Source organism: Protopterus annectens, chromosome 13.part0 (assembly GCF_019279795.1).
Source record: "Protopterus annectens isolate FY-2018-M chromosome 13.part0, PAN1.0, whole genome shotgun sequence".
Taxonomy (NCBI): Eukaryota; Metazoa; Chordata; order Ceratodontiformes; family Protopteridae; genus Protopterus; species Protopterus annectens.
Window position 1 is genome coordinate 900,766,724 of NC_056747.1, and position 27,083 is coordinate 900,793,806.

At 43.6% G+C, this 27,083-nt stretch overlaps 1 protein-coding gene across 2 annotated transcripts in view; it reads left to right on the plus strand.

Moving 5' to 3' along the window:
- The window catches only part of LOC122787759 (breast cancer type 1 susceptibility protein homolog), a 536,873-nt gene extending 511,005 nt beyond the window's left edge, over nt 1–25,868 (plus strand). For both annotated transcript variants that reach the window (XM_044054655.1, XM_044054656.1), the window contains exon 8: nt 25,807–25,868. In XM_044054655.1, the coding sequence (XP_043910590.1) occupies nt 25,807–25,862 (56 nt within the window). In that variant the 3' untranslated portion in view covers nt 25,863–25,868. The remainder of the gene's footprint in view (nt 1–25,806) is intronic.
- The last annotated feature ends 1,215 nt before the right edge of the window (nt 25,869–27,083 follow it).

Below are 27,083 nucleotides of genomic sequence, written 5' to 3' on the forward strand. Positions count from 1 at the left end.
AAGAACAGTGGGGAAAGGCCATACACCCTTCCTTAGTTTAACTTTTGTCAATATTGTGTATTTGGATGTTTTTAAGCTTATATATTTTGCCACCATAGCACCCTGCTAAAGTGCATCAACTTCAGATGGTTGACTCTGTTGTGGCCATTCCTGGTTACTCAGACCATTCATCTTTTTCCTTGGCTCCCTCTGGTGTATTTCATATAACCACCATGGACCAGGGGTTAGACACCTCCCATATGACTGTTGAAGTGACATTGGTGGGCAAGGGAGAACCACTCTTGTTTGTAGTGGGACTTCTCTCTGCCTAGCCACAATGGATTATCTGTCCGTAGGGAGGTCTTGCTTGGCAAAAGTGGGTCTGCTTATTTTGAAATCCCTATCAAAAAGAACCAGAAAGTTACTTTGGACAGGAGTGACTTTACTGGGCTTCTCTCAGGGCTTAGGTTCAGGCTCTTGACCCTTCCAGTTCAGGTGTTTCTGACAAGAGAATAGGAGTTCTTCATTTTCTGATGAGCTTCAAGATTTTGAACTACAAAATGATTGTGAGGGAACAACTTGTGTGTTTTCTCCTCAGATTTCTGATTCAAACTTTGAGGAACGTGTGGCTTCTGACAGTCCCTTTGAAGAATTCTCTTTATCTGAAACCATTTCCAGGATGAATCGGTTGTTTCAGTGGAACGTAATGACCAAGTGATTTTTATGATTTATTGCAGCTGGGTTCATCTGAACCTACACCTATTCCTCCTGTTATTTCAGCATTGTGGGATATATTTGTGACAGCTGTCCTCCTGCTCCCAAGAAGGCAGATAGGTTTTACAAAGTTCTTACTGTTTTTTATGTACTAGTCCCAGAGCAGACCCAGCTGTTATTTCTCTGATGAACTCTGCTGCAGCTAAACATTTAGTTAATAACAACCCCCCATCCCTTCTAACAAGAATTGGAGTGCTTTTGATAGATTTGGGAAAAAAGTGTATATTTTTGTAACACTTATTTTTGGAATTTTCAACTGTTAATCTTGTATGTTAATCTATGCCTTGTTTTGAGAGCACAAGGAATATTGACGTGTTTCATCTTCTGAGGAAAAAGACATCTTTGTGTAACCTGATTGCTTATGTTTCTCAATTGGCTACCCACTGTTTAAAATGTGCTTATGATTCTGTTAATGTGACTTTCTGGGCTGCTGCCACTGGGATATTGAGGAGGTACATGTTAGAACCTTCCTGAGGGTGTCAAAGCTGAGAGTTTGAATTCCCTTTAAACATTTAGTTTTGGACAGTCTGCTGCAGCAGTCCTTAAAAAGTATGATGAGAGATGTAAGCTGATTCAAGAAATTTCTTAGATTTTTCAGCCTTCCTTCTCCAAGTTTGTAAAGGGGTTTAATCCTACCTCTACCTTTGTCAAAAAGCAATAAAATAGGCAGATGCTGCAAACTGATTATAAGCAAACATTTAAAAAGCAGTGGCAGGGAGGTTTCAAAAAGAAAGGAGGAAGCCCCTAGAACAAAGGACAGTTTAATAAGTCTGATTGATGATCTGCAAGACTTCCCTCCCTCTTCAAACCCCTAATCCTTCCCGAAAGTGTGAACCTTTATATCTGAAGTTGTCTTTATTTGGTTTTCAACCTGTGGGCTCCTGGATCCATCTCAGATCCGACTTAGCCGCATATCCAGCATCTGATCAGAGCTCAAAGCTCCTCCTCTTACCCATAATGCTCCCATCTCCTTCATCTCCCCAGATCTCATTTGCCGCGCTTCATGTCCACATCGTGATCCATGCTCTGTGCTGTAAAAGTTGTGGTAAGTGCTTATTTTGGTAAAAATCTTCTCCATTCTTCTCTCTTCTACTATTTCTCTGCTTTTCTACCTCCCCTCCTGCTTTTCTGTCAGTTTAAAAAAAATTCCCGTTATCTTTCCTCTTGTGTGTGTGGACTGTGACGGTGTGTGTGCTGGGCCTTAGGTTGGGACAATGTCCGAAGCTCCCAAACCCAGCTTCAGAACATGTACATAGTGTGGCCATAAGCTCTTCCCAGTCGATAGCCACACTGTGTACCGTTTATCTTGGGGCAGGCCATCTTAGACATCCTATTCAATATGTGCTGGGTTTAATCCCTGGGCACTCATGAGCAAGAGGAACAAGCTTATCCTGAAGGGCCTTCTTTCCTCTTCATCCTCCGGGACTCAAAACCCTGCTGCCCTGCCCCCTCCCCGGCCTCTGGGACTCAAACTCCTGCTAAGATGACCAAGGATGGAGACAAATCTTTTAAGAGGGATAGGCCAAAGAAGCGCTGCTTTGACTGGCCCACCAGCTAAAGTTAGGTTTGCTCCGAGGCCGGAGTCTCCCCAGCTCTGTTTGCCTCAGCTCCGGACCTGGTTGCCAGCTCAGGCTACTCCTCCCCATCCCTACAGGCCGGTGTTGGTTGCCTCTTACTCCTGCTCCACCCATAGCCTTAACAAAGCGGAGATGGATAGGATGCTGTGGAAGTTCATCTGCACCCAGATACAGATGGGAGTCTTGCCTGCCCCTTCTCCCTCCAGAGCGGGGAGCATGCAGCCCTTTTTCACCCCTATTACTTCTGCGATCTGACCTCTGGTTTCGGAGTCCTTGGATCCGAGGACACACTGCATCGAGGGACCTGCGCCGATGGTACCTTGTACCTCGATGCCTGCCATGACCTTGAACAGGTCAGATCTGACTAGCTCGGATCCGATAGGCTCGTGGAGCCGTAGCCTCGGCGTCTGATCTGAGGGAATGGTGACATCTCCAAGTTTGTCGGAGTGGAGCCTTCTCCTTGGTGCCTGGAGGTTCAGCTCTGACTCCCCTGTTGGGTCCTTTCTTAGGATGTCCGGTCCCCTTTGGCTTTCACCGTGGTGGAGAGGCTTCTCTCAATTTCTTCGAGACCCTTGACTATATCTCATCTTTGGATTCTGCCCCGGCTCCCTCTGTTTCTGTTGTGGATCTGGCCATTCTGTCATCTCAGGGACAGCCTGTCGTCTCTTTGCTTCAGGATGCTCTCTCTTGGGAACAGCAAGACATTGGCGAATCCTCCCCAGAGATCTCACTGAGGAAGTTCCTTGCAAACGTATGTGCAAAGACTCCCCACCAGAGTCTGTCACCGAAGACACGAATTTGAAGGAAGGGAAAGGTTCCCCCTCGTCACCAACCGAGGATGTCTCCTTTGGAGACATCATGGAACAACTCCGACAGTGTGGGGGTAGTCTGCTCAAAAACCTACCTTGGACAAATCTGTGTTCCTGGAGGCATTTGGCATAGGACCCTCTACTTCTTGGGTGTCCCCTCCCACAGATCCCTTAGTGGATCTCATTACGTCGCGGGTGTGGAAGGAAGCGGACACAGTGGAGCCCATTCCCAAATGCCCGGATAAGGTTTTAAGCCCCCCCCCCCTTCAGACAGATCATACTGGCATAAGGGGATCCCTGGTTGATGCCGTGTTGGTGGTGGCTGTCACTAGGAAGGAGCTCGCTCAGGCGGACCTCCACGGTCCACCCTCCAGACAGAGAGCCATAGACAATGGGCTGTTTCGGGAAGTGGGTATATGCTTCAATGACCTTCTCTCTCTGGGTGCTGAAATACATGGTGCATGTGATTCGGATACAGCAAGACCTGGTGAAGGAGATTGCTGAGTCAACCCCTGGGTCCATGTCTGCAAAGGACAAGGTGTTTTCCGCTTGTATGTCCACCCTGAATTCAGTTGTGAATACCTGTATGCGTCTTCTCTCCCACTCGACAGAGAGCCGCTACAGCCGCCGGTGCAGGCATTGTCATCAGGTGACACACCTGGCTCTGTCAGCTTTTGAAACCCTTTAAAGCGTTGTTTACCAATGCCCTGTATGAGGGTTCCTCCATTTTTGGGAAGTCAGTACATGACAGATTAGTTCAGAGCGAGAAGGACGGGAAGACTCTGTCTGCCATCAGGATCCGCTTTTCGGCCCCTCAGCGATCCTTCTCTAGGAATCCGCGAGGGACCAAGGAGATGTGGTTCCAGAAATCTGAGTTTTCCCCGAGACACTCGGGACTCACCTTCCCACAGGGGCAGAGGGGGATTTGGTAGACCCCACCCTAGAGGCAGAGGAGGTCCGAGAAATTACGGGTCTGGAGAGTCTTTCTCACAGACCCCCACCCAGCAGCCCTTTAGGGTTGACCGGCTGCTTGTCTCTGGAGGCAGTCAGAGGCTGTCTCTCGCTTCACCTAACTGAGTTGAGAGTTCATCACAAAAGATCGTTGGGTGTTGCAAAATTTACATCCAGAGGCTATTCATTCCCTTTTCTAGAGCCACCTCCACCGCACAAACACTTCTGGATGTCCCACCAGCACACAGGGAGGATGCAGCATAGGAAATCACAAAGCTGCTGAGAAAGCAAGTCATCCAACCTGTCCCCCTAGACCACTCTGGATCAGGCATTTATTCCAGGTTTTTTTGTTGCCAAAGAAAATGGGGGACCTAAGACCCATTTTGGATCACTCTTGTCTTGAACCTGTCAGTGGCCAAGGTGAAGTTCTGGATGGTCACCCTTCAATATTTCCTGCCCTTCCTCCAGGAGAACGATTGGATGTGCTCAGTCAACATCCAGGATGCGTACTATTGCATCAAAATGGACAGACTGTTTCGGAGGTTCCTCCGCTTCCAGCTAGGAGCCAATCATTACCAGTTCAGAGCACTCCCCTTTGGTCTCACCACAGCCCCCAGCGTGTTTACCAAAGTGATGTCAGTAGTAGCGGCTCACCTGAGACTCCCAGAGAGTACAGGTATTCCTCTACCTGGACAATTGTCTCCTCACTCTCCCTTGCAGGCATCAACTTTGTCAAGCAGAGGAATTCCTTTCTTCTCCTAGCCCAGAGGTTAGGCATTACCATCAATCTCAAATCTTCTCTGGCCCCAGCCCAAACATTAATTCAAACCAAAGTTCTTCTTACCCCAAACGGGATACGCACTCTGAAGCTACATTTTCTTTGCATTCTTCAAACTCAGTTGCTGACAGCGGAGATAGTATTAAGGGCATTTGGGTCCATGGCAGCCGCATGTGGATTCCTCAGTGGACCCTTGCAGTACAATGGTCCTTGTTAGATCTTCCATTGACTCACTGTGTCCGAATCTCTCGAGTGTGCAGGGACTTCCTTCTGTGGTGGATTCTTTACTCGAACCTTGTTCGGGGTCCTGCCTTTCTTCCATATTTTCCCACTGCCGTGGTGACTATGGATGTCTCCCAGCTGGGGGAGGGGGCACTGCTCAGGAAGGACAGTTCAAGGTATGTGGTCCCCCTACGAGACCAGATTGCATATCAAAGTCCTGGAGATGAGGGCAGTGCTTCTAGCGTTGCAGGCTCTTCATGCTCATCTTCTCTCATGAATGATTGCTATCTGGACAGACAGTATGTCTGTGGTCCGGTACATCAACAAGCAGGAGAGAACCAGATCATATCCCCTATATCACATGGCCATGAGAGTATGGGAGTGGGCGATCCCCACCGGCTGTTTTTTCTGGTGGCAACTTGCATCCTGAGGAGGTCCAACATTCTAGCGGACAGGCTTAGCAGATCTATTCTGATACCTTACGAGTGGTCTCTGACTCCTTCAGTAGCGGATCAGATCTTTCACAAGTGGGTTCAGCCTTGTTGTGATTTCTTTGCTTCTCCTTCCAATGCAAAATGCAGTGAATTCTTCGCTCTGTACCCCCCTCTGGGGGAAGCCCCCCAGAGATGCTCTGATTCATGTTTGACCCCCCTCCTCTTCCCTTAATATCAAAATTCCTTCAGAAAGCTTGCAGGCTGGGGAGCCTAGTAATCCTAATTGCCCCATTATGGCCTCACCAAGTATGGTTTCCCTCTCTGTGGTCTTATCTGTTGGCTCCACCATGGACGTTGGATCCGGTTCCAGATCTCATCTCTCATCCCTCAGGGATTCCCCATTCAGACCTGGACAATCTAAAGCTCACTAATTGGCTGCTTCAGTTCCCATGATGGTCAGGACTCCCGGCTTATCGTCTCCTGTCAAAAGAATCCTGGTGGTGGCCAATAAGTCTTCCACCAGAAAGGTATACTCCAGCAAATGGAGACGTTTTTCGATCTGGGCTTCCACAGTGTGCACTAGATCCTTTCTCTGCCCATTTCCACGGTGCTGGAATTTTTGACTGGAATCATTCAACAAGGTGCTAGTTTTTCCACAGTCAAAGTTCAACTTGCTTGCAATTTCTAACTATCATGTGGTTGATAATATGGTTTCCTTAGCATTTTCAAAGCTTTGCAAGCCTTCCTCTAAGGCACTTGTCTTCTTTGACCCCCCAGTGAAGGACCCTACACCACTGTGGGATCTTATGTTAATATTACAGGTGTTGGTTTCGCTCCCCCCCCCTTGAACCTGCAGCTTCGGTGGATCTGCAATTTCTGTCCTGGAAGACTGCGTTCTTGGTTGCCATTAGTTCTGCTAGGAGTGTTTCGGAACTTCAAGCTTTGTCTGTCAAAGCTCTTTATATGATTTTTCATAAGGACCAGGGTGTCCTTGTGCGCTAATCCATTTTTTTTGTTCCTAAAGTAGCTTCAGAGGCCAACATTAATCAGGAGATCAATATCCCGGTCTTTCCAAATTTTCAAAATAAGGGAGAATACAAATTGCATTTATTGGATGCCTTCATAAGTCTGACCAACTTTTCATTTCTTACTCCAAACCTTTTTTAGGGAAACCAATATCTAACGTTACAAGTTACTATCACTTGTTGGATTTCCCAATGTATCATTTGGGCTTATTCTGTCAGGGGGATTTCCCCGCCAAGTCATGTGAAAGCACATTCCACCAGATCTATGGCTACTTCAGCGGCTTTCTGATCCAGAGTTTCATTAGACGATATTTGTTCTGTGGCTACTTGGTCCTCATCAGACAAATGGCTTCTGAAAGAAAGCTTTCAAGGTTGCCGATGGGAAGGACTTACAAAATATTGCAAATTAACTATAAGAATTAATCAGAGGAGGTTAGAAAGGATTGGGAAGAGACTGGATAAGAAACTCGTAACAAAACAATGGGAAGATAGATGTATGGCTCCCAAATATGCAACTAAGTTTAGAAGATGTAGGCTGTGTTCATAGATATTCTATATCTAAGCAGAATCTAAAGAATTTTTCCTCAGGTAGATTGTAAATGTTGGAGGTGAGATGGGGAAGAAAGAGGCAACTGGGAACATATTTTCTGGGAGTGTAGTGAATTGGCAGACTTTAAAAAAAAATTCCCTGTAGACTACTATGTCAGAAATACTGGGCGAGCACATTGGTGTAACTAAGGAAATTAGTTTTGTGAGCTGTAGTACAGAATTGGAATTGCCTAAACACAGTAGATGCTGCTTAGTTTAATTCTGGTGCTTGCCAAAAAAGCAATTACTAGAAAATGGAAATCAAAGTTTAAACCAAGTGTACTAGAAGTAGTGAATATAGTAACAGAGATAAAGTATAAGTGGGATATTTAGAAAAGGGTAGGAGCAAATTACATAGAAAATGGGAATTGTGGGAAAAATGCATGCAAAGTAATGCTTTGGGGAAGAATGAGGTTTAAGGGAAGGCAGAAATTTGAATGAGGTTTAAGGGAAGGCAAGAATTTGATTGTATAGAAAATTGTGTGTATAATGTTTGCAACTGAAAATATATTAATATGGTTTGTTTTCATTTATATAAATGTATGATTGCTTATGTCATAAGTGATAATTCAGTGAAATTAGATATTTACTGTTAAAAAAAAAAAAAAGGTTACACATGAAAGTGTCCCCCTCCTTTCCGAGGGATTCCCCTTATCTGCCAGATCAAACACCTCTTTTCCATCCTGACTCAGGAGTTTATAGCAGTGGGTCCCATCTCTTCAGCTAGGCATAGGGTTTTATTCGAGTGTTTCAGGTGCCAAAGAAAACAGATTCTTGGAATGCCAGTTCTGAATGTTTTCCTTTTACACCAGTTTCTAATGGTGCTCAAGTTCAAAATGTTATCCCATAACAACTTTTTACCCCTTATTCCTCATTTGAGTTTTTTGGTGACCTTTGATTTAGAATTCACTTATCATAGTCCAGGTTTCAGGTGTTTCTTAAGGTTTTTCTTGCTGCATTTCCATTTGGTCTGTCCACTTCTCCAAGGGTATTTGCAAAGTCTCAAGCTCCAATTCTAGCGTACTGCAGACTACAAACTATTAACAGTTTTTTCTTATTTATAAGACTTGCTTATCTTTGTAGAGTTTTTTTTTTCAAAGTGTCAGAAATCTCTCACTTGTATGAGAGCTCTCCTATACAAATTGAGTTTCTGAAGAAGATCCAGAAGTCTTGCTTTACTCCTCTCGTACACAATTGTTTTCATGGAGTGTCTCCTGGATACCTCCGTTGAAAGTGTTTCCTCCACAGGGGAAAAATAGATTTGTATCTAGGTATTCCTCCATTTTTCCACTCAGACAACTGTCTCAGCAAGAAAATTTCTCTTTACTAGGTATTATAGTGCCCATGATTTTTATGGTTTCTCTAGCAAGACATCACGTGAAGTCTTTATGGTCCCAACATCTTCATCCCCTGACATTCCATATTTCAGTTTTTAGGGATGTGAGAGTAGAGATTCTTTGAAGAGACCAATTTTATCTGAATATAGGTCTCTCATTTTCCCTTCCAGCTGAAGCAGTCTGTACCAACAGACTATTTAGACTTTGCTGGGGAACAGTTTCTATGAGGATAGGAGTGCAAGGTCTTTGGAACAGAACAGACAGGCCAAAATACACAAACATGACACAGATGCTGGCAGTTATAAATGCCCTCAAGATACTCAAGTGTTTACAGATTACACCATATAGTGATTTAGTAAATAAAAAGGAGAGAACAACATCCTATCCTCTGAACTGACTAGCCATGTTAGACTTGGGAAACAGCTTCCCAATACTCCCCTTTCTTTTTCTCCAGACATCTTGCATCCTATCCTAGCAAAGTTTTTGTGTCAGACAAGCTGTGTAGGACAAGGAGAGACCCTCCTGAATGGAAAATGATTCAGGGGATCTTTCACGAATTGATTCAGTTGTAGGGAACAGTAACCATTTGAAATGTCGGGACTTGTTAGAGCATGTCCCAAAACTGAATGAATGGCTGAAAAATGAGTTTAAGTATACTGAGTCTGAGAGAGCCATTTCTCAGAATATCCCTTTATCTCTGAGGTATGGCAATCTGAGTTGGTATATATACATTCAGGGGTGTGTGGAGGCTTGCACCAGTGCAGGGGGGATTGTGCCTGCAAAAAAAAAAAGTTCTGTTCCTGGGTTTTTCAGTCTCTCTGTTTTTTTTGTTTGTTGGCACTTGGCATTTCGAGTGCCAACATTTCAGTAAGGAGCTGTGGGGAACTCAGTTTTACCTTCAGTCACAGCAGTCAGTTTGCAAAATTCTGTTCCAGGACTTCATGCAAGAAAGCCTGGAAAACTGATATTTTTTTTTCTTTTCCTCAGATTTTACTGTTCCTTTTTGTTTTTCCTCCCGTTTCACTAATATCTGGGGTCATTCTGAAGATTCAGAAGTCCTGTCAGAAGATCATTTTGATGACTCCATTCTGGCCCAGGTAACAGTGGTTCTCCCCTCTCTTGGAAATGACAAAGGGTGATTACCACAAGTCTCCTCACAATCTGGACCTAATCACACAAGACAAAGGGGTATGTGATGCATCCCATCTCCAAACAACTGTAACTGCCCGGATTAACATTTTAGTACCTTTTAGGCACCTGTGTTCTGAGGATATGCAGCAAGATCTGAAAGAAGCAAGAAAACCTGCTACCAGAAAAATTTATATTACCAAATGATGTTCTAGTTGGTGCCATAACAAGAACCAGGACCCTTTTAAGGATAGTGTCTCTAGTTCTGCATTATTTTGTGAGTTACTGTCCTCTGGTCTGCCTTTACTGCTCCATCAAGGTTCATTTGCTAGCCATTTCAGCATGTGAAAATGTTATTGAAAAAGGAATTTTGCATACTAAGTCTCTTAGAAAGCAGGTGGTTTGGGGTTTTTATTTAATCTTAAAGTTTAACTCTTACCCCATTTGAACAAGCTTATCAGGCTAACTTGAGTTGTTTAGGATGGAAAACAGTGTTATACTTCTTGGAGAAGTTTGAGATATTGGTATCTGCTGTGCAAGCTTTTTTGGTAGGTCAGCCTTATTTCAATTTCCATGAAAATAGTTTCCTTAAGGGCTAATGCTTCATTTATGCCTAAAGTGATATCAGAGTTTACTTTGAATCAGACTGTTCATTTCTGTTTTTTTTTCCAGAAACTAAAAAGTGATGTAGAAAGGATACTCCATACCTTGGATGTTCACAGACAACTGGTGTATTCTCATCAGAGCTAAAACCTTCAGTAACTCAAATATTACTTATAGGTGGAGACTGGAATTTGGTTTGCAGCAGTAAAGATGTGGCTGGGGGGGGGGGGCATAGAAGGGAAAAAATAACAAAGGAGGGTAGATTTCTGAAGAAATTTATGAAAATGTTTGGCATGGAAGATGTGAATGCATTATTAGGAGTTTGGAGTGAATTTGCATATTACTCACAGAGATACAAAAACTGGGCTAGGCTAGATAGATTTTATATTTCACAGGTACATGCACATTCAATTCAATGTCTTGAAATGCACCTAATAACTATTTCAGATCATGCACCAATAATTAAAATAAAAATGCAAGGAAATAAAAATGAGACACTGGTGCTTTCCCACCTATTGATTGAAAAGAGGAATTTAAGGAATGGGTAGTGGAATTAATTCAGGAGCTACTAGAGAAGATAGCTATGTTTTCAGAAAATAATTCGAAGGAATGGGATAAAATTAAAGTGGCATGTAAAACTAGGTTGGAAATAAAAGAAAAGGAGATTTGGTTAAACGGTAAGAATTATTTAGAGGGACTGACAAATGTTAAAGTATTGCAAAATACGGGGAATGTCTCAGAACATGTAAAATGAACAACCGCAGAATGCTAAACAGAAAAATAAGGGATTACCTTGATAATATGCACAAGTTTAGAAAAATTGCTGTTTGATTATAATTCTAAAGCACAAAAACTTTTAGCACAGCTCAGGCAACAAAGTGGAAAGGGCAGTCACCAAGCTTAGGGAGCCTTTAACAAGGAAGATAACAAGAGACCCTGTAGAAGTATTATAAATATTTCAGAAATTTTATGAAAGTTTGTATAAAGCAGAGAAATATGGAAAATCAAGAAAAGGTACAAATGGAAATGTTTATGGGAAGAATTAAATATGCAAAAGTTAGAGGTAGATTAGGCTCGATTACTAACAGGATAGGAAGGGATGAAATAAAAATAACTATGTATAACCAATCTACAGTCCCCAGGAACAGATGGTATTCCTGTGAAAGTTTAGAAGTGCTCGGCTCCGTGTGATGTCCCTAGGTCGGTCCCGACAGCCCCTCCTGGCTCATCGTTCCGACATCAGCTCCGACCCCATCGGTGCCATCTACGGGGTTCAGGACTCAGGATTCATTGGTTGGACCCAAGGGAAAGGCTTCGGGACACCTCTCTGCTCCTAGTCTCCCTCTCGGTGCTTCTGCGTGGGTAAGCCTGACTCCTGTCTCTGCTTCAGAGGCTGGTCGTTCTTCGGATCCGGGAGGACCAGCTTTCGAGGCTATGCTGAGCGTGCTGGCCAGGTTGTCAGCGGTATCATACGGTTCGGTCACTCCGTCCCAGCACCGGTGCAGGTCTCTGATCGACATCTATCTCTGGACAGTGGAGCTCCAAGGCCTCAGGGTACCGCCACGAGTGGTCCCCATATTTCTGAGGGCCCCCAAGAGTTTTTGCCTGAGGAGCCACCCAGAAAGAAAACTTGCAAGAGGAAGCACATAGATTCCCAGGATGAGTCTCTCACGTCAAACACCGACCTCGAAGAATCTGAGGGGTCCCCTAAGTCATCCTCTGAGGATGTTTCTTTTTCTGACATCCTAGAGATTTTGAACCAAAGAGGAGACTGGCCATCCAAAGCCCCCTCCGAAGAGCAGTCTGTCTTCCTGAAGGCCTTTGGTGCTCAGCCCTCCATCTCCTGGGTATCTCCACCCTTCAACGAGCTTCTGGATCTGGTTTGTCGAAGGGTGTGGGAAACCCCTGACTCTGTGGAACCAGTCCCCAGGAGACCCAATAAACTTTTGTCTGCCCATCCTGACAAGGAATTTCTATCCAAGGGAGTCCCTGTGGATGCCATGTTGGTGGCAGCGGCCACCCAGAAGGAATTAGGTGAGACTTCTTCCACTGTCCATCCCCCCTAACAAGGAGTCTAGGACTATGGACCAGTACAGGAAGCATACGTTTTCTTCAGCGACCTTTACTTTGCGGTCACTGAATTACTTATCACACTTCACACGGCTCCAGAGAGATCTCCTAAAGGAGTTTGGAGATACTCTCACGGGTAACGTTTCTGAGGCAGTGGCTCAGAAGGTCAACGCTCAGATGTCTACCCTCAATTCTATTGCGAACGCCTCCATGAGGCTGATCTCCTACGCAGCCGTGGGAGCAAGTAGGGCGGCAAGTTCAGGAGTTGCTCTTAGGAGGCAGGCCTGGATGCACCTTTGTCATTTTGCGGAGGCATTCAAGTCTTCATTCTCCGACGCCCCATTTGATGGTGGTTCTTTGTTCGGAACCAAGGTGAAAGACACTCTCACTAGGTGCGAACAAGAGGGAAAAACTCTGTCTGCCATAGGAGTCTGTTTTCCCCTTCCCTCTAGGCCTTATCCCAAGGCCCAGAGGGATGGAAAGATGTGGTTTCAAGAAATCACAGAGGTTTTTCCCAGTGCACAAGGTGAGCCCCCCACCAGAGGCAGGGGAGGGGGTGGTTATTCAGGAAGATGCCGCTCTAGGAGAAGAGGAGGCCCTTGCAACTCCGGGAGACTGCGACTCCTTTTGTGGTTCTCCCTACCGCCGCTCCTGATGGGAGGCCCAACTGTGCTTTTCCAGAGCCAGTCGGGAGTCGAATCGCATTATACCCGGAGGCCTGGCAAACTATCACCCAGGACCAATGGGTTCTACGAATAATTTCTGGAGGATATGTCATTCCCTTCTCGTCAATTCCTCCTCCAATCAAGAAAATCCCAGATGTTCCACCCAGTCAAAGGGATTCCGCAGCTTCAGAAGTTTCAAAGCTGCTAGAAAAAGGAGCCATCCAATATGTCCCCTCAGACCAGATCGGATTAGGGACTTGCTCCAGATTCTTTTTGATGGTGAAAAGGGCAGGGGACCTGAGACCCATTTTGGATCTCAGCCGATTGAACACCCATGTGCAAAAGTCCAAATTCTGAATGCTCACATTGCAGTCTACTTTCCCATTGTTGGGAAAAGAAGTGTGGATGTGCTCCATCGACTTTAAGGATGCTTACTACCACATAAAGATGGACAGGGCATCCAGAAGTCACCTACACTTCCGGCTGGGAGCAAATCACTTTCAGTTTCGAGCCCTGCCCTTTGGTCTCACCTCAGCCCCCAGGGTGTTTACCAAATGCATGGCAGTGGTGACTGCTCACTTGAGATGTCAGGGATTCCAAGTGTTTCCATACCTGGACGACTGGCTCCTTACTGCCACCACCAGGCATCTGCTACTTCAGACCAGAGACACTACTATCAACCTATGTCAGCAGTTGGGCATCACCTTGAACTGGGAAAAATCTGCCTTGTTGCGCTTGCAGCGTGTCACTTTTATAGGTGCTGAATTAGACACCGTCCTCATGCAGGCATTTCTACCACAGGAAAGAATCCTACAACAGGTTTACGCCTTGCTCCCTCTGAGAAGAGTGATGGCAAGATTGGTCCTCCAATTGTTGGTGACTATGGCTGCTACGATTGTTAGTCACCCTGGCAAGGTTACATATGAGGCTCCTTCAGTGGCTACTCTTCGCCCAGTGGTCTCTTTAATGTCTTCCACTTTCTCACCCTATTCTACTCACAGACAGGTTGCAAACAGGATCTCAGTTGGTGGCTTCACACCGACAACCTCACTGCAGGAAAGCCCTTTGTTCCTTCGCCTCCGGTTGCCACGATGAACACGGATGCCTCCCAAATGGTGTGTGTGGGGGGGATTATCTAGGCAGGACAGTCCAAGGCACGTAGCAAGAGCATGAGATGCATCTGCATATCAGTGTCCTGGAGATGAGAGCAGTGCTACTAATGTTGCAAGCACTTCAGAGTTTTCTTCCTCTCAGGACTATTGCAATCCACTCAGACAATATGTCAGTGGTATGGTATCTGAACAAACAGGGAGGAACCAAGTCATATCCCCCTTGCAGAGAGGCCATGCAAGTGTGGCAGTGGGCAGTGTCTTCCCAACGTTTTCTGGTAGGAACGCACATTCCGGGGAAGTCCAATGTGATCGCAGACAGGCTAAGCTGAGGTATTCCGATGCCTCACGAGTGGTCCCTGAACTGTCAAGTTGCGGAGCAGATCTTCTGCAGGTGGGGTCAGCCTTGCTGCAACCTTTTTGCCAATCCCCTCAATGCCAAATGCAGCAGCTACTTCATACTTAAACCCCCTCAGGGGGAGTCACCCAGGGATGCTCTAGTCCACGATTGGCCCTCCGGTCTACTATATGCCTTCCCTCCAGTTCCCTTGCTATCAAAGGTTATTCAGAAAGCGCAATCCTTAGGAAGCAAAATAATTCTGATTGCTCCACACTGGCCTCATCAAATTTGGTTCCCCTTTCTCCATCCCTACATCATGGACGCTCCTTGGATTCTGGACCCACAACCAGACTTACTGACTCACATGTTAGGGCAGCTCCATCCCTCTCTTTGGACCCTCCGGTTGACAGCCTGGCTACTCCACTTCCGTCATTGGTTAGGCTTCATCAGTTTTCGCCGGAGGTGGTTCATATTCTATCTTCCTCTCATAAGCCTTTGACCAGGAAGATTTATTACAGCAAATGGAAGAGATTTTCCATCTGGGCACATGCCAAATGGATTGACCCTTACACAGCTCCAAGCTCGTCAGTATTGGAGTTCCTTTCTATGCTTTTCAACCAGGGATCAGCTGCCGCAACCATTAAAGTCCAGTTGGTGGTGATTTCTACCTTTTATGTTGCAGACAAACCTAGTCTAATGGCACATAGACTCTGTAAGGCTTTCCTGAAAGGCACTTTGTTGCTTCGTCCTCCTGTCTCTGAACCTGTTATGCCTTGGGACTTGTAGACTCTGTAAGGCTTTCCTGAAAGGCACTTTGTTTCTTCGTCCTGTCCCTGAACCTGTTATGCCTTGGGACTTAAACTTTGTTTTACAGGGTCTTACTTCACCGCCTGCAGCCACTTGTGATTTAAAATTCTTAAATTGGAAGACTGTCTTTTTGGTAGCCATCACGTCAGCTAGACGTGCTTCGGAGTTTCAAGCTTTATCAATTAAACCACCTTATTTGATTTTTTCATAAGGGCAGGGTTTCTCTCAGACTGAATCCTTCCTTTCTTCCCAAAGTAGCGTCAGTTAGTAACCTTAACCAATCCATTGAATTACCTGTGTTTTTTCTTCAGTTCTCGAACAAGGCAGAATTCAAATTTCATCAGTTGGATGTGCACAGACAATTACGATTTTATTTGCACAAAACGAAGTACCTCAGAAAATCTGATCAGTTTGTTTCATTTTCGGAAAACAGAATTGAGTCGCCTGTTTCCAAAGTCACGTTGTCTAGGTGGATTTCCAGTTGTATTTCTTTCATTTATACTTCAGGGGGGAGAGATTTACCATTCCGAGTGCAGGCTCACTCTACCCAGTCTGTATCTACGTCTACAGCTTTTCAGGCCAGATTGTTTATGGATGATATTTGTGCTGCAGCTACTTGGGCTTCTCCTCACACCTTTGTTACTCATTACAAGTTAGATGTGGTATCTAGGGGCAGGTCTTCCTTTGGTTCCACAGTGCTCAGGAGTATTTTCCAGTGATCCTTCCTGGATTTAGGTGCTTGGGGTGCTGTCCTGCTGTTAAGAATGTAGGTGAGATTGGACTACATAACATCAAGAAGTTATGTACTCACCATAAAGTTGATGTATGTAGTCCATCTTGCCTCACATTCTTACTTACCCCCCCCCCCCGACCTTCCCCCATCGTGGAGGATCTGGAGGTTAGGCCTGGTTTCAGAGTTCCCTTCATTTTTTGGTTTGTTCTTCCTTTCCTTAAGTGTTATGCATGGAGAATGAGTGCTGGTGCTTGCAGTAAACTAGATCTGGGGATAAAGAGCAGTGCAGCATGGAATACCATCTTAGCCCAGCCAATAGAAAGACTGAGCTAAAAGTATGGCAGAGTCGGAGCCGACATTCGGCTCCGAACCCTCGGGTAAGAATGTGAGGCGAGATGGAGTACATCGAATGTTATGGTGAGTACATAACTTCTTGTTTTGTTATGTGGATATAGATACTAAGATACAAGCCATTAAAATGTTTTTTTAGTCCCTTTAGTCTTGTACACTGGTCAGGCATACTTTTATCAATTGCAGAAGTTATGGATAGCTATTAAAGAGTTGAAGTATTTTATCTGGGAAGGGAAGACAGCAAGGGTCAGGTGGGATAAGCTCATTCTACCAATAGAACAAGGTGGTGGACTAGGACTACCTAATTTGAGTGGCTATTTTAGAACAACACAGTTAAGGCTCTTGTACATAACACAAGCAGAAAACTATCATTCAAAGTGGAAAGGAATGATGCTGACACAGGGAAGAAGCTCAAGAAATAAGGAGAGATTGGGATTTTGGATGCAAACTCTTAAGGAGAACAACCAAAATCATACAGAGTATTGTATTCATAAAATAGCAGGGAGTATTTTAAGAACCAAATCAGCACAAGAATGGAGAAAAGAGATTTTGATGATAGGGATGACTGTGATCAGGGATACAGATAACAGGCAAGAGGGAGATGGAATTTATTGGAGAAAACTGGCAAAGGAACCGAGGTATTGAGAGCAAATAACTAGAAAGTGAAAGGTAATAGAATAGGAAGAGGCCAAGAATTTATTTGGACTGCAGGTTAGAGATTGCCTTCCCTATCTAGGGTTGATATCGAAGTATAGACAAAGGAAAAGAAGTAGGGGGCTCCTAAATGTAAGACCAGTACTGGTAGACTTTTTCATAGAATCTACAACAGAAGCTCCCGTTAAAAAATGAGTAGTTCGTAAAGCATATAAAATATTGCATGATAATTATAAGAATCAATCCGAGGAGCTTAGAAAGGATTGGGAAGAGAGACTGGGTAAGCAGTTCACAAAGAGACAACTGGGGGATATATGTATGTCTCCCAAAAATGCAGCAAAGGCTAGAAGATTTTGGATCTTTGCCTGGAAGTATTTACATAGGTATTTTTATACCCCAAGTAGACGTCAAAGAATTTTTCCTTAAGTGGATAGCAAATGTTACAGGTGTGACAGGCAAGAAAGAGGTAGCTGAGAACATATTTTTTGGGAGTGTAATGAGCTAGCTGGCAGACTTTAGGGATTCCCTGCAGACCACTCTGCCGGAGATTCTGGGTGAGTAGATTGGACTGACTGGAAAGATTTTTTTTTTTTTTGTTATGCTACAGAATCGGAATTGCCTTGACATAGTAAAGCCTTGCTGAGTCCAATTATGGTGGCTGCCATAAAGCAATTACTAGAAAATGGAAATCAAAGTCTAAACCAACTTTACTAGAGGTAATGAATATAGTGACAGAGATAAAACAACTGGAACTGGGATCTTTAAAAAAGGGAAGGCGCAAACTACTTAAGAAAAAAAAATGGGAATTGTGGGAACAATATATGCAGAGCAGGAACGAGGTTTAAAGAGGCAGGATTTGAATGAGCCATATAATGCTTAACTGACTGACTTGGTGGTTTATAAGTGATGTATAATGTTTGCAACTGCAATTGTTTCAATGGTGTCTGTGATGTAAACTGCAACTAAAGTAGTATCATTTTGTATGTTTTTCATTTATATAAATGTAAGAGATTGCCTTTGTCATATGTGAAAATTTAATAAAGATGTTTGGGGGGGGGACTTTAGTAACTCTGATCAGTTATGTATGTTTGAATGAAAGAAAGGGCAAAGTGGGTCACACAGACAGTTTCCAAGTGGTTGTTTCATGCTCTTTTTGTTATACCCACCACAGCAAGGCAATTCAAGGTAGGGTCAAGGCTTACTGTACCAGGGCCTTGGTGTAATCAGTGGCTTTTTGGAAAGGTGTAGATTTTAGAATTATCTAGAAGCTGCAAATTGGTCCTCTGTACATACCTTTACAAAGTACTACAAACTAGATTCCTTTACCTGGTCTAGAACAGACTATGCTAGGGCTAATCTCCAGGGTCTCCTGCACCCTTGTCCTCCCTTCTTCCAGTCAGCTTAAACTATGGTAATCTACCCGAGTAGCTAAAGCTACTGCAGCAGCAATCAATCGAACATGTACTGTTGCACTAAATTTACTTACATAACTGTACTGTATTCATCATATTGATCACTATTGCAGTAGCTGCTGTCTCCCTCCATCCCCATTATTTTTGTATGTTTTTGTAGCCAGAGTAAGGATATTTATTTTTATTTTCCTAGTGATGACCTTTTCATGGCTATAGCCTTCCCTTTCACAGTTGGCATGAAAGCTGTGAAGGGCTTGGTACCCAAACCACTCTTCATTGCTGCTTGAGATGAGTAACTGGAAGTTGTCGTTGAAACTTTGGAAGCTGGCTGACTGTTATATCCTTAGCAGGATATAACCCCAAAATAATGAGCCCATAAGGTTCCTGCAGCAGTGATCATTTGAACATCATCTGTTATAGTAAGCTTACTTACACAACTATGTTTTCTATCTGCAGGCAGGAAATGGTCTTATTCCCTTTAAGAAAGACTATCATCAGTGTAGAAGAGACAGGTTTTGTGAGGAAAATTCCAAGGAAGGTCATTAAGGAAGAGTGAAAAGAGACTTTGTCATAGAATAAAGTTTTGTGTAATGTCGTTGTGATGGACTTGAAATATGTATGTCATTAGGATTAATGCGAGTGAAGATACAGCTGGAAAGGTAATTTTTGAACCATTGTAGGATATCCATTAGGAAAGTCTGTCAGAGTTTATGAAGCACAAGGGAATGATTAGCAGTCAAAGGGTGTACTAAAATCAAGGAAAAAAATGTATGTTGCTCAAAGTTAGTTATCAGTGAGAGAGAAAATGGCAGTATTAATACTGTTCTTGGGACAGAAACAATGTTGTTAATGATTCAGAATGTTCTATTTGATTGTGGATTATTTTTTTCGAGAGTTCATGAGGGAATGGATTAGAATTGGCAATAGTCATTGTCTGTGGAAAGGGAGGAGGTTTTGGAAAAGAAGAATAATAAGGGCATGCTTAAGCGTGTGGAATATGATGCCAGTATTGAAGGTTAAGTTAAAGATGAAGACAAGGGGTTTGCTAAGTAAGTTACTGCCAAGCCTCAAGACATCAGGGTGAGTGGAGTATAACAAAGGATGATAGGTGCAATCAGTCTTCTTAAGAAGTTTTTCAGTTTCTACCATAGTAATGACCTTAAAATAAAATGGGTATTGTAAAAACTTGTGCAGTGGGAGTAAGGTGCAGAGTGAGACGGCTGGGATTGGAAAACCATGTTTCTTAGTAGTCATGTTTTTCTTGGTACTTGTATGTTTCTGTGCATTCCCAGTGTGTTCTAAGGAGTTTGAATCATTTCCATATATACTGAAGGTGCATTTTTTGGAAGGGGTGAGTGTTGTATTTTCATTATGATGGAAGTTGCATAGTTTGCATATACAAGGTACCCTGTTGGCTTAGCACTGAGTTAAACATTAGGCTTCTTTCTCTTGGATTTAGTTTAGGCAGTATTCAGAAACCGGTTTTGTTGACTTTTGCTTCCCATAAAAGGGTCAAAGATGGTACAGGTTCTTTACATTTATACTTTCATCCCATGACCATGTCATGGGTGGAGCCTCATGGACTAGCTGCAGAAGTTCAGCTGCTCTGCAGGTTTAGCCACAATTCTGATGTCTGCCTATGATTGTATCCCACTCATACTATGAAAGCCATGCAATGCTTTATCCTACATTTGAACATGTACAAATGTTCATAATTGGATCACTCTTGAAATCCACTCAGACCTCAGAGCTGTGCACCCTTCCTTGCACCCAGGCTGACCCCACCTTCCCTGAGATGTCGTCATGTTTTCAATGTAAAGACAGCATCAGCCAATTCCATCTTTTAAGTTTTTTTTTCTTGCCACAGTAAATGTACACAAGCTCTGTGTGTTGTATAATAGTTCCTGCGTCAGGTTCAGAATTTTAGACTTTCCAGACTGGACAGATGAGTATTCCATTTGGAACTGTTTTCTTACTTTTATTGTAGTATTTTGCTGCACCTGTTATAGTAGGCTCATAGGTTCATACTAGGCTATCTGCCCAAGGGCATTTATAAGCCTAGCCCATAGTTATGTGGCTTTCGCCACCCCTTTAGTTTGAAGAAAACTATGCCTATTATTTTGCTGTGCCTCTGTCAAGCAGTGACACTGAAGTAATCCCTGGGGTATATCTGCGATGTCCCATCCATTGGTCAAGATTCCTCTTGAACAAGGCCAACGAGGTGCTCTGCCTCACATGTACCGGGATTTTGTTCCACAGCATAGGGAGTCTCTGGGTGATGAATCTGTCCCTCCAGCACGTTCTATTAATAACCATGTCAAGGTTTAAGTCTCCGCCCTTGTGGTACAGAGGGATCTAGATTATTTGAGGTGAAGCATATTCATCAAATCTGGGTTTGACATGGCCTTATATGTCAGGCACAGGTCACCTCTGAGCAAGCGGTATGCGACTGAATAGAGCTGGAGTTCTTTCAGTCTGGCAGCATAAGACATATTTTTGAGACCCTTTATCCTTTTGGTGAGGAACTTTTGGGGGCCTTTCCAGCTGCTGCAGGTGTCGGGTCAGATACATTCCGAATGGGGCATTGTACTCAATCATAGGTCTAATGAGTGATGAGTACAGGGGGACGATGACTTCCCTAGATCTAGATGTGAATCCTTTCATGATCAGGTGGGCAATGTAGAAGGTTTTCCTAACTACTTTGGCAACATGAGTGTCAAACAAAGGTTACTGTCAACCTGGGTCCCCAGATCCCTGATGACTTCTTCTGTGCTCAGTGGATTGCCACCTATATGGTAGCTAGGGGTAACCTTGTTTTTCCCAAAGGGTATGACTATGCATTTCTTGGCGTTTAACTTTAGGCCATGGCTCTGGCACCAGTTATCCGTTTCTGTGAGGCCCTTCTGAAGGATATCTGTGTCAGATGTGTTTTCAACTATGGCGCCCAGTTTGCAGTCATCTGCAAACTTTGTCAGCCATAACCCTCCTGTGTTTGCCTGTACTTCAGAAAAGTAGATGCCGAACAAGAGTGGTCCTAGGACTGAGCCCTGTGGGACACCACTTGTGACAGGCTTTGAGTCTGACATGGCGCCAGCAACTCTGACCCTGTGGGTTCTATCACTCAGCCAGTTTGCAACCCATCTTGTGATGTATGGGTTTACATTTAAGCCGATGAGTTTTTCGATGATACCTGAGTGGGGTATTGTGTCGAAGGCCTTTGCCAGGTCGAGGTAGGCTGTATGGACTGCCTTGCCCTCATCAATTTCCTTGGTGACTGTTTCGAAAAAGTCAACCAAGTTTAAGAGGCATGATCTGCCTTTGACAAAGCCAAACTGGGATGGATCCAAAGTCTGCAAGTTCCCTATGTCTTTATTTATGAGTTCCATTATGATCCTCTCCATGGCTTTGCAGATAAGGCTTGTCAAGCTAATGGGACGGTAATTTCCAGGGTCGGTGGAGGCACCGCCCTTATGAAGTGGGACCACAGTCGCCGTGCACCACTCCTTGGGTACGTAACCTGAGGTGAGGCTACGATTAAACAGCTGTCCTAACTGCGGGTTTAATTCCTCATTGAGTTCGTGGAGCACACAGCCGGGGACACCATCCGGTCCCATGGATGCTGTGTTTTTTGCCTTGGAGAGAGCAGTTCTCACCTGGGCGTTGGAGATGTTTGGGGGGCTACAATCCTCTGGTATAGATATTTCTCCTTTTGGGGGGGAGAAGTTTGCACTGAACCTGTCAGCCAGTATGTTGGCAATGTGTGTAGGTTCAGTAATCTTCACATCATTTTGAACTAATTTCGAGCATATCTGGGAGTTTCCTCCTAGGTTTCTAACATAGCTAAAGAAGGCCTTATGATTGTCTTTTGAGTCCTTGGCGATTTTTCTCTCAAAGTTTGCCTTGGATGATTTTATGAGAGCTCTTAGTTTTTTACTTATAATGATCAAAGGTGTTTTACCATTCAAGGATTTTGCTCTATCTTGTAGTAGCTTCCTCCTTTTGTTGTAGAGCTTGTTTATGGCTGGGGTCCACCAGACTGGACGCTTGCCTTTGGTACAAAGGGTCTTAGTTTTGTTTGGGATTGCCTGATCCATGCAGTCCTGTAGGTGCTGGTAGAAGGCATTTGTAAGTGGTTCAGCGGTTTGAGTAATGTTTACCACTGGCTCAGGGGCCTTAAAGGAGACCACACTAGTTTTTAGAAGTGTGAAGTTGGCTTTTGAGAAGTTTTTCACTGTGGTCTTTTTTATTTCAGGTGGGGGTGGGATGAGGACCTCCAGCGAGATTAGTTTATGATCTGATCTCACCAGTGAGGGGTATACTTCCGGTGTTGAACATTGTGATCCCATGTTCGTGATGATGAGATCAAGTATGTTTTCTCCTCTTGTGGGGATGGTGACTAGTTGTTCCATGGCATTTGAGTTTATGAACTCCAGGAACCTTTGGGCTAGAGTGTTTGGGCTTGAATAGTGTTCCCAGTCTATATTAGGGTAGTTGAAATCACCTAGTATGATGGTATTTGGAGATACATTTATCCCTCCAGTGTTTTCAGGAAGGCCATGTGAGGTTCCTGAGTTTGAGAGGGTGGCCTGTAACATGCTACAAATTGCAGAGCAGTCTTGCCTATGGTTAATTGCACCTGGATGGTCTCAGATGCATCGTGCGTTGCCACCAACCTTGAGGTGTGTGTGTCCTTTATGAATATGGACACCCCCCCTCCTTTCTTGGTGTTGTCCGGATTTTGGGGCCGGAACGCATGATATGAGGTGAAACCTGATAGTGCTGGGGTTCTCTCAGGAGCCTTGAACCAGGTTTCTGTCACAGCACAAACATCGATGTTCTCCATACTGAGAAGGGCCTCGAGTGTGTGCATCTTGAGATTGAGACTTCTGGCATTGAGCAGCATTACCCTTAGTTTTTTTCCTTTTTTGTATTCTAGGGTGGTAGGTTTAGAATTTGAGCTTTGCCTAAAAAAGGCACTATGGGGGTGTCAAGAGCCTTTGCCAATATCTGGAAGCCTAGGGGTGACAGGTGCAAGCCGTCCCTTGCGAAGCAGCGTGGCTTGTCCAGCATGTCATCCCAGGCAGACAGACATTGGATCCCCTTTGAATGACACCAAAATTTAAGCCAATTATTAAAGCTGATCATCTTATCACTGTATTGTGGCATCATTCTAGGTGAAGGTAGGATACTGCTCAAGGTCAGGGTCATACCTGCCTGGGCTACATAATCAGAGAGCTCCTCTATGTCTATTTTCATGTAGTCCAAGGAGGTACGTCTCAGGTCGTTCACACCAGCATGGACAATGACAGAGTCGTACTTGTACCTGCTGTTGAGAGACCTGAGTGCTTGCGTTATGTGGCGGATTCTAGCACCCGACAGGCAACTTACTGTGACCTTCTCCTTACTCAATCTGGTGAGTGGGACGTCAGTGTGTCTGACTATGGAGTCACCAATGACGAGTGTGTCTGGCATTGTGTTTGGCCTTAAGGGCTGTGACTGTTTTGCACACTGACTATGTGGTTTATGTGTTGAATGTGTTGTGTCCTGAGGTGGCAGATGTTTGGGTGTCTGCTGTGGTGGCCTCTGCTGTTTTGGTAGATTTTTGACCAGAGCCTCCGAGTATGTCTTTGTGTATTTATGTGTATGATTTAAAGTATTGATAGTACTATGTGAGACTGGGTTTGTGGTGTGTGAGGTTACCTTCTCCTCCTGTCTGGTCTTGCCAGTCCTGTGTTGAGAGAGCTCAGCCTCCAGTTTGGCTGTATAGTTGCATCTCTCGCATGTATTTGTGTTTTGTGGAAGGAGGAGAGGGTTGTCCGTGTACATGAGGCAATTGTAACATTGCCTCAATATTCCCAGATTCACCAGCTGAGCAGGAGAGGACACTAGCAACTGATCCCTCGACATGGTAGAAGGAATAGACAAGGACTTTGAAAAGACTCCGGGGTATGTGGGTGATCGAAAAGGGATTTTGGCAAGTGGGGTACTATGTATAATAAAAGTGCTATATCAAAGTAAAAAAATACTTTAGGAGCAAGTGCTAGTCTTTACAGATAAAGAATAGTCTACTTAAGAATCAAGTAGAGCTGAACTTTCTAGATATAGAATACGCTGGTTTGATCAGCAGTACAGTTCAAGGAAGGCTGTTTTAAGGGAAAATTTGAAGAGTGGAATTTAGGCAGCCCGAATAGTTTAACCTTGATTAACCGCCGCTGCTCCTGTAGCAACTCCGCGCTAAAGCGTGCTTTATAGCAGGGGGCTGGAAAATACAGGAAATGACCCAAAATGGCCAATAAACTACAAGATACTGGTTTAAACCACTCCTCTGAGGACAAACAGGCAGCTCAGTACTCCCCACCCTCACTGGTGAGTAAAAAAACTTCCCCTTGACCAAACAAGGAAAATGGAGAAACACAGGAACCAAGACAAAGCCCAGGATCAGCAAAATCTGATCACTGGAACAAACTATTAGGAAAGTATGGAAAACAAGAGTATTTTTTTTGTTTTTTTCAAGTTTTTTTTTCAAATAGGCAGAAAATATCATAAATGCTGTGTTTTTCGACTAATTGCTATCAAAAGCTAGTACACTTGAGTGTATTAGCCTGTTGTTTAACTTTTAAGCAAAACTTAAACAATCAAGTGCAACAAACAATTCAAGCTATTAAAAACAGTAAAAACAGGTAATAACAGAATAAAACAGGCAGAAATAGTAGTCGAAAGGCTTAAGTCGAAAATGCAGAAAAAAATACTTAGAATCTGGAAAGTTTGTCTTTTCTGGTCTCTGCTGCTCTAGGAACTCTGCTGGACACCACGAGGAGCTGTGCTGAGTTCTCTATAGTAGTTTTGGTTGTGAATTTTTCAGTGTCTTCTGGTGATGTGCAATGTGTCTTTCCCAGAAAATATATTTGCAAGTGCTAGCTCCGTCATTAAGTACTTTAATTCTCAGTGTCTTCTGCTACCAGCTATGATATGTCTTTTAGTTTTGTATGAGATACAGCAAGAAAACAGTATTGTGGAGGGGGGCCAGATTTCAGTCTTATCTGGTCAGATATACACTTTAATCCCTTACCAAGCTGATTGCTTTGTGTGCTGAACCTCTGCAGTGTACCCCACCAAATGTCCCTCCTAAAATGAAAATGTATATTGAGATATTTGCGAAGAGTATTTAAAAATATTGCTTCAAGTCACTGAAGTGCTCCCTCTGAGATCATGCTGAAGTCTGTCTTTACAAGTGAATTTATTTTTGCAGAGGGAATTTAAAAGAAATTCTTGGGCACTGAGATGAAATGTTTGTACTAAACTTAGTGGAGCTGTTGCTAAGAGTTGTAAAGATAGAAACTGGTAAATTTAAATGTAAAAGCCTGAACTATAGACAGAGATGAGTGCTGTGCAGATAAAATATTCTCAGAGGATTGTGATCATATAGTAAACATATTTTGTTTTTGTTCATTACATTTTAGGTTCTGATGAGTCTTCAGATGAGCAATTATTTAAGTGGAAACCTGATGATAGGTGAGCAAATCCTTGTGTGTAATGGAATTGACTTAAAAGGAAACTGCTGAAAAGAGTTGACATTTTAAAATACAATTAATTGTGAAAGAGTGGTGTTTTTAAAGCAGGCTGTATCAGATGAAGAAAACAGTTGGCTGTTTCCTCCAGTATAACTTTTCTAGCTGGTGATCTGTCTTCTGATATGTCTTGTCAGTGTAAAACTTCCAGTAATTACATTTTCTGAGGAAATTTTGTGGTTTTGTGACTAAAATATATGGTTTAGATAGGACTGTCCCTGCATTTCATAAGGAAGTGTATGAGTAGATACTTATATGAACATTTTGTATGAAAATTCTAATTTTGACCGAATTTTTATTCAGTTTTGTGTATTTATGCATTGGGTACAGAATACTGTGCTTATGGGGGACTCTCAGTGGTTTATTTACCTCTAACCCGCTTGCCCCCTGTTTTACACTTTACTGATTCATCAAGGCTTCACTATATGCTTTTAAGGGAAATTCGTTTATCAGTAGAACATATTCTGGTCTAGGTTCCCCCTGTCTGCAAGAAGAAGAAATTTGTCAGGGAATCTTTTGTTGTCAGGCTGGCTCCTGTTGCACCTTAGCTGCTGGTGGGTTGACTCTGCTCTGGCCACTTGTCAGACCACTCATCTTTTTCACTCTTTTCCTTATCTAGAAAATGTAGCCACCAAAGACCAGGGAATAGCCATGGCCTCTGCGGATGTAGGGATGTTCTTGGTTGGTGAGGAAGAATCACTGTTGTCCATTAGCGGAATGGGCTGGTGAAAGTTCTTCTCTTAGCCGGGATAGAGAACTTGCTTTTGGAATTTGTATGCATGCTGATAGCTGGCCCTTTTCCAGGGAGTTACGCAAGAAAAGGAAACATGGTGAGAGAACTTTCCAGTCTTCTGTTACTGTTTCTGTGGACTGGGAAAATTTACTGGGATTTGCTAAGGAACTTATTGGTACTTTTTCCTTGCCTGCTTTTCCTCAGGCATGAAAAAGTAGAGTTTTCTCTCTTTCTGACATGCATTTCAGTCAGAAGAAAGGGTTGTATCTTATGAATTTCATCACAATCTGAACATTTTTTTTTTCTGAGTTGGGTTTCATATTTCCCTAAAAGATTTATCCTTCTCAGAAACATCTGAAAAGGAGGTTTTTCGGGGGAGCAAAATTAAATTCCTATAGCACAGAAAGTGTGATGTCCTTCTATTCCATTGTTGCAG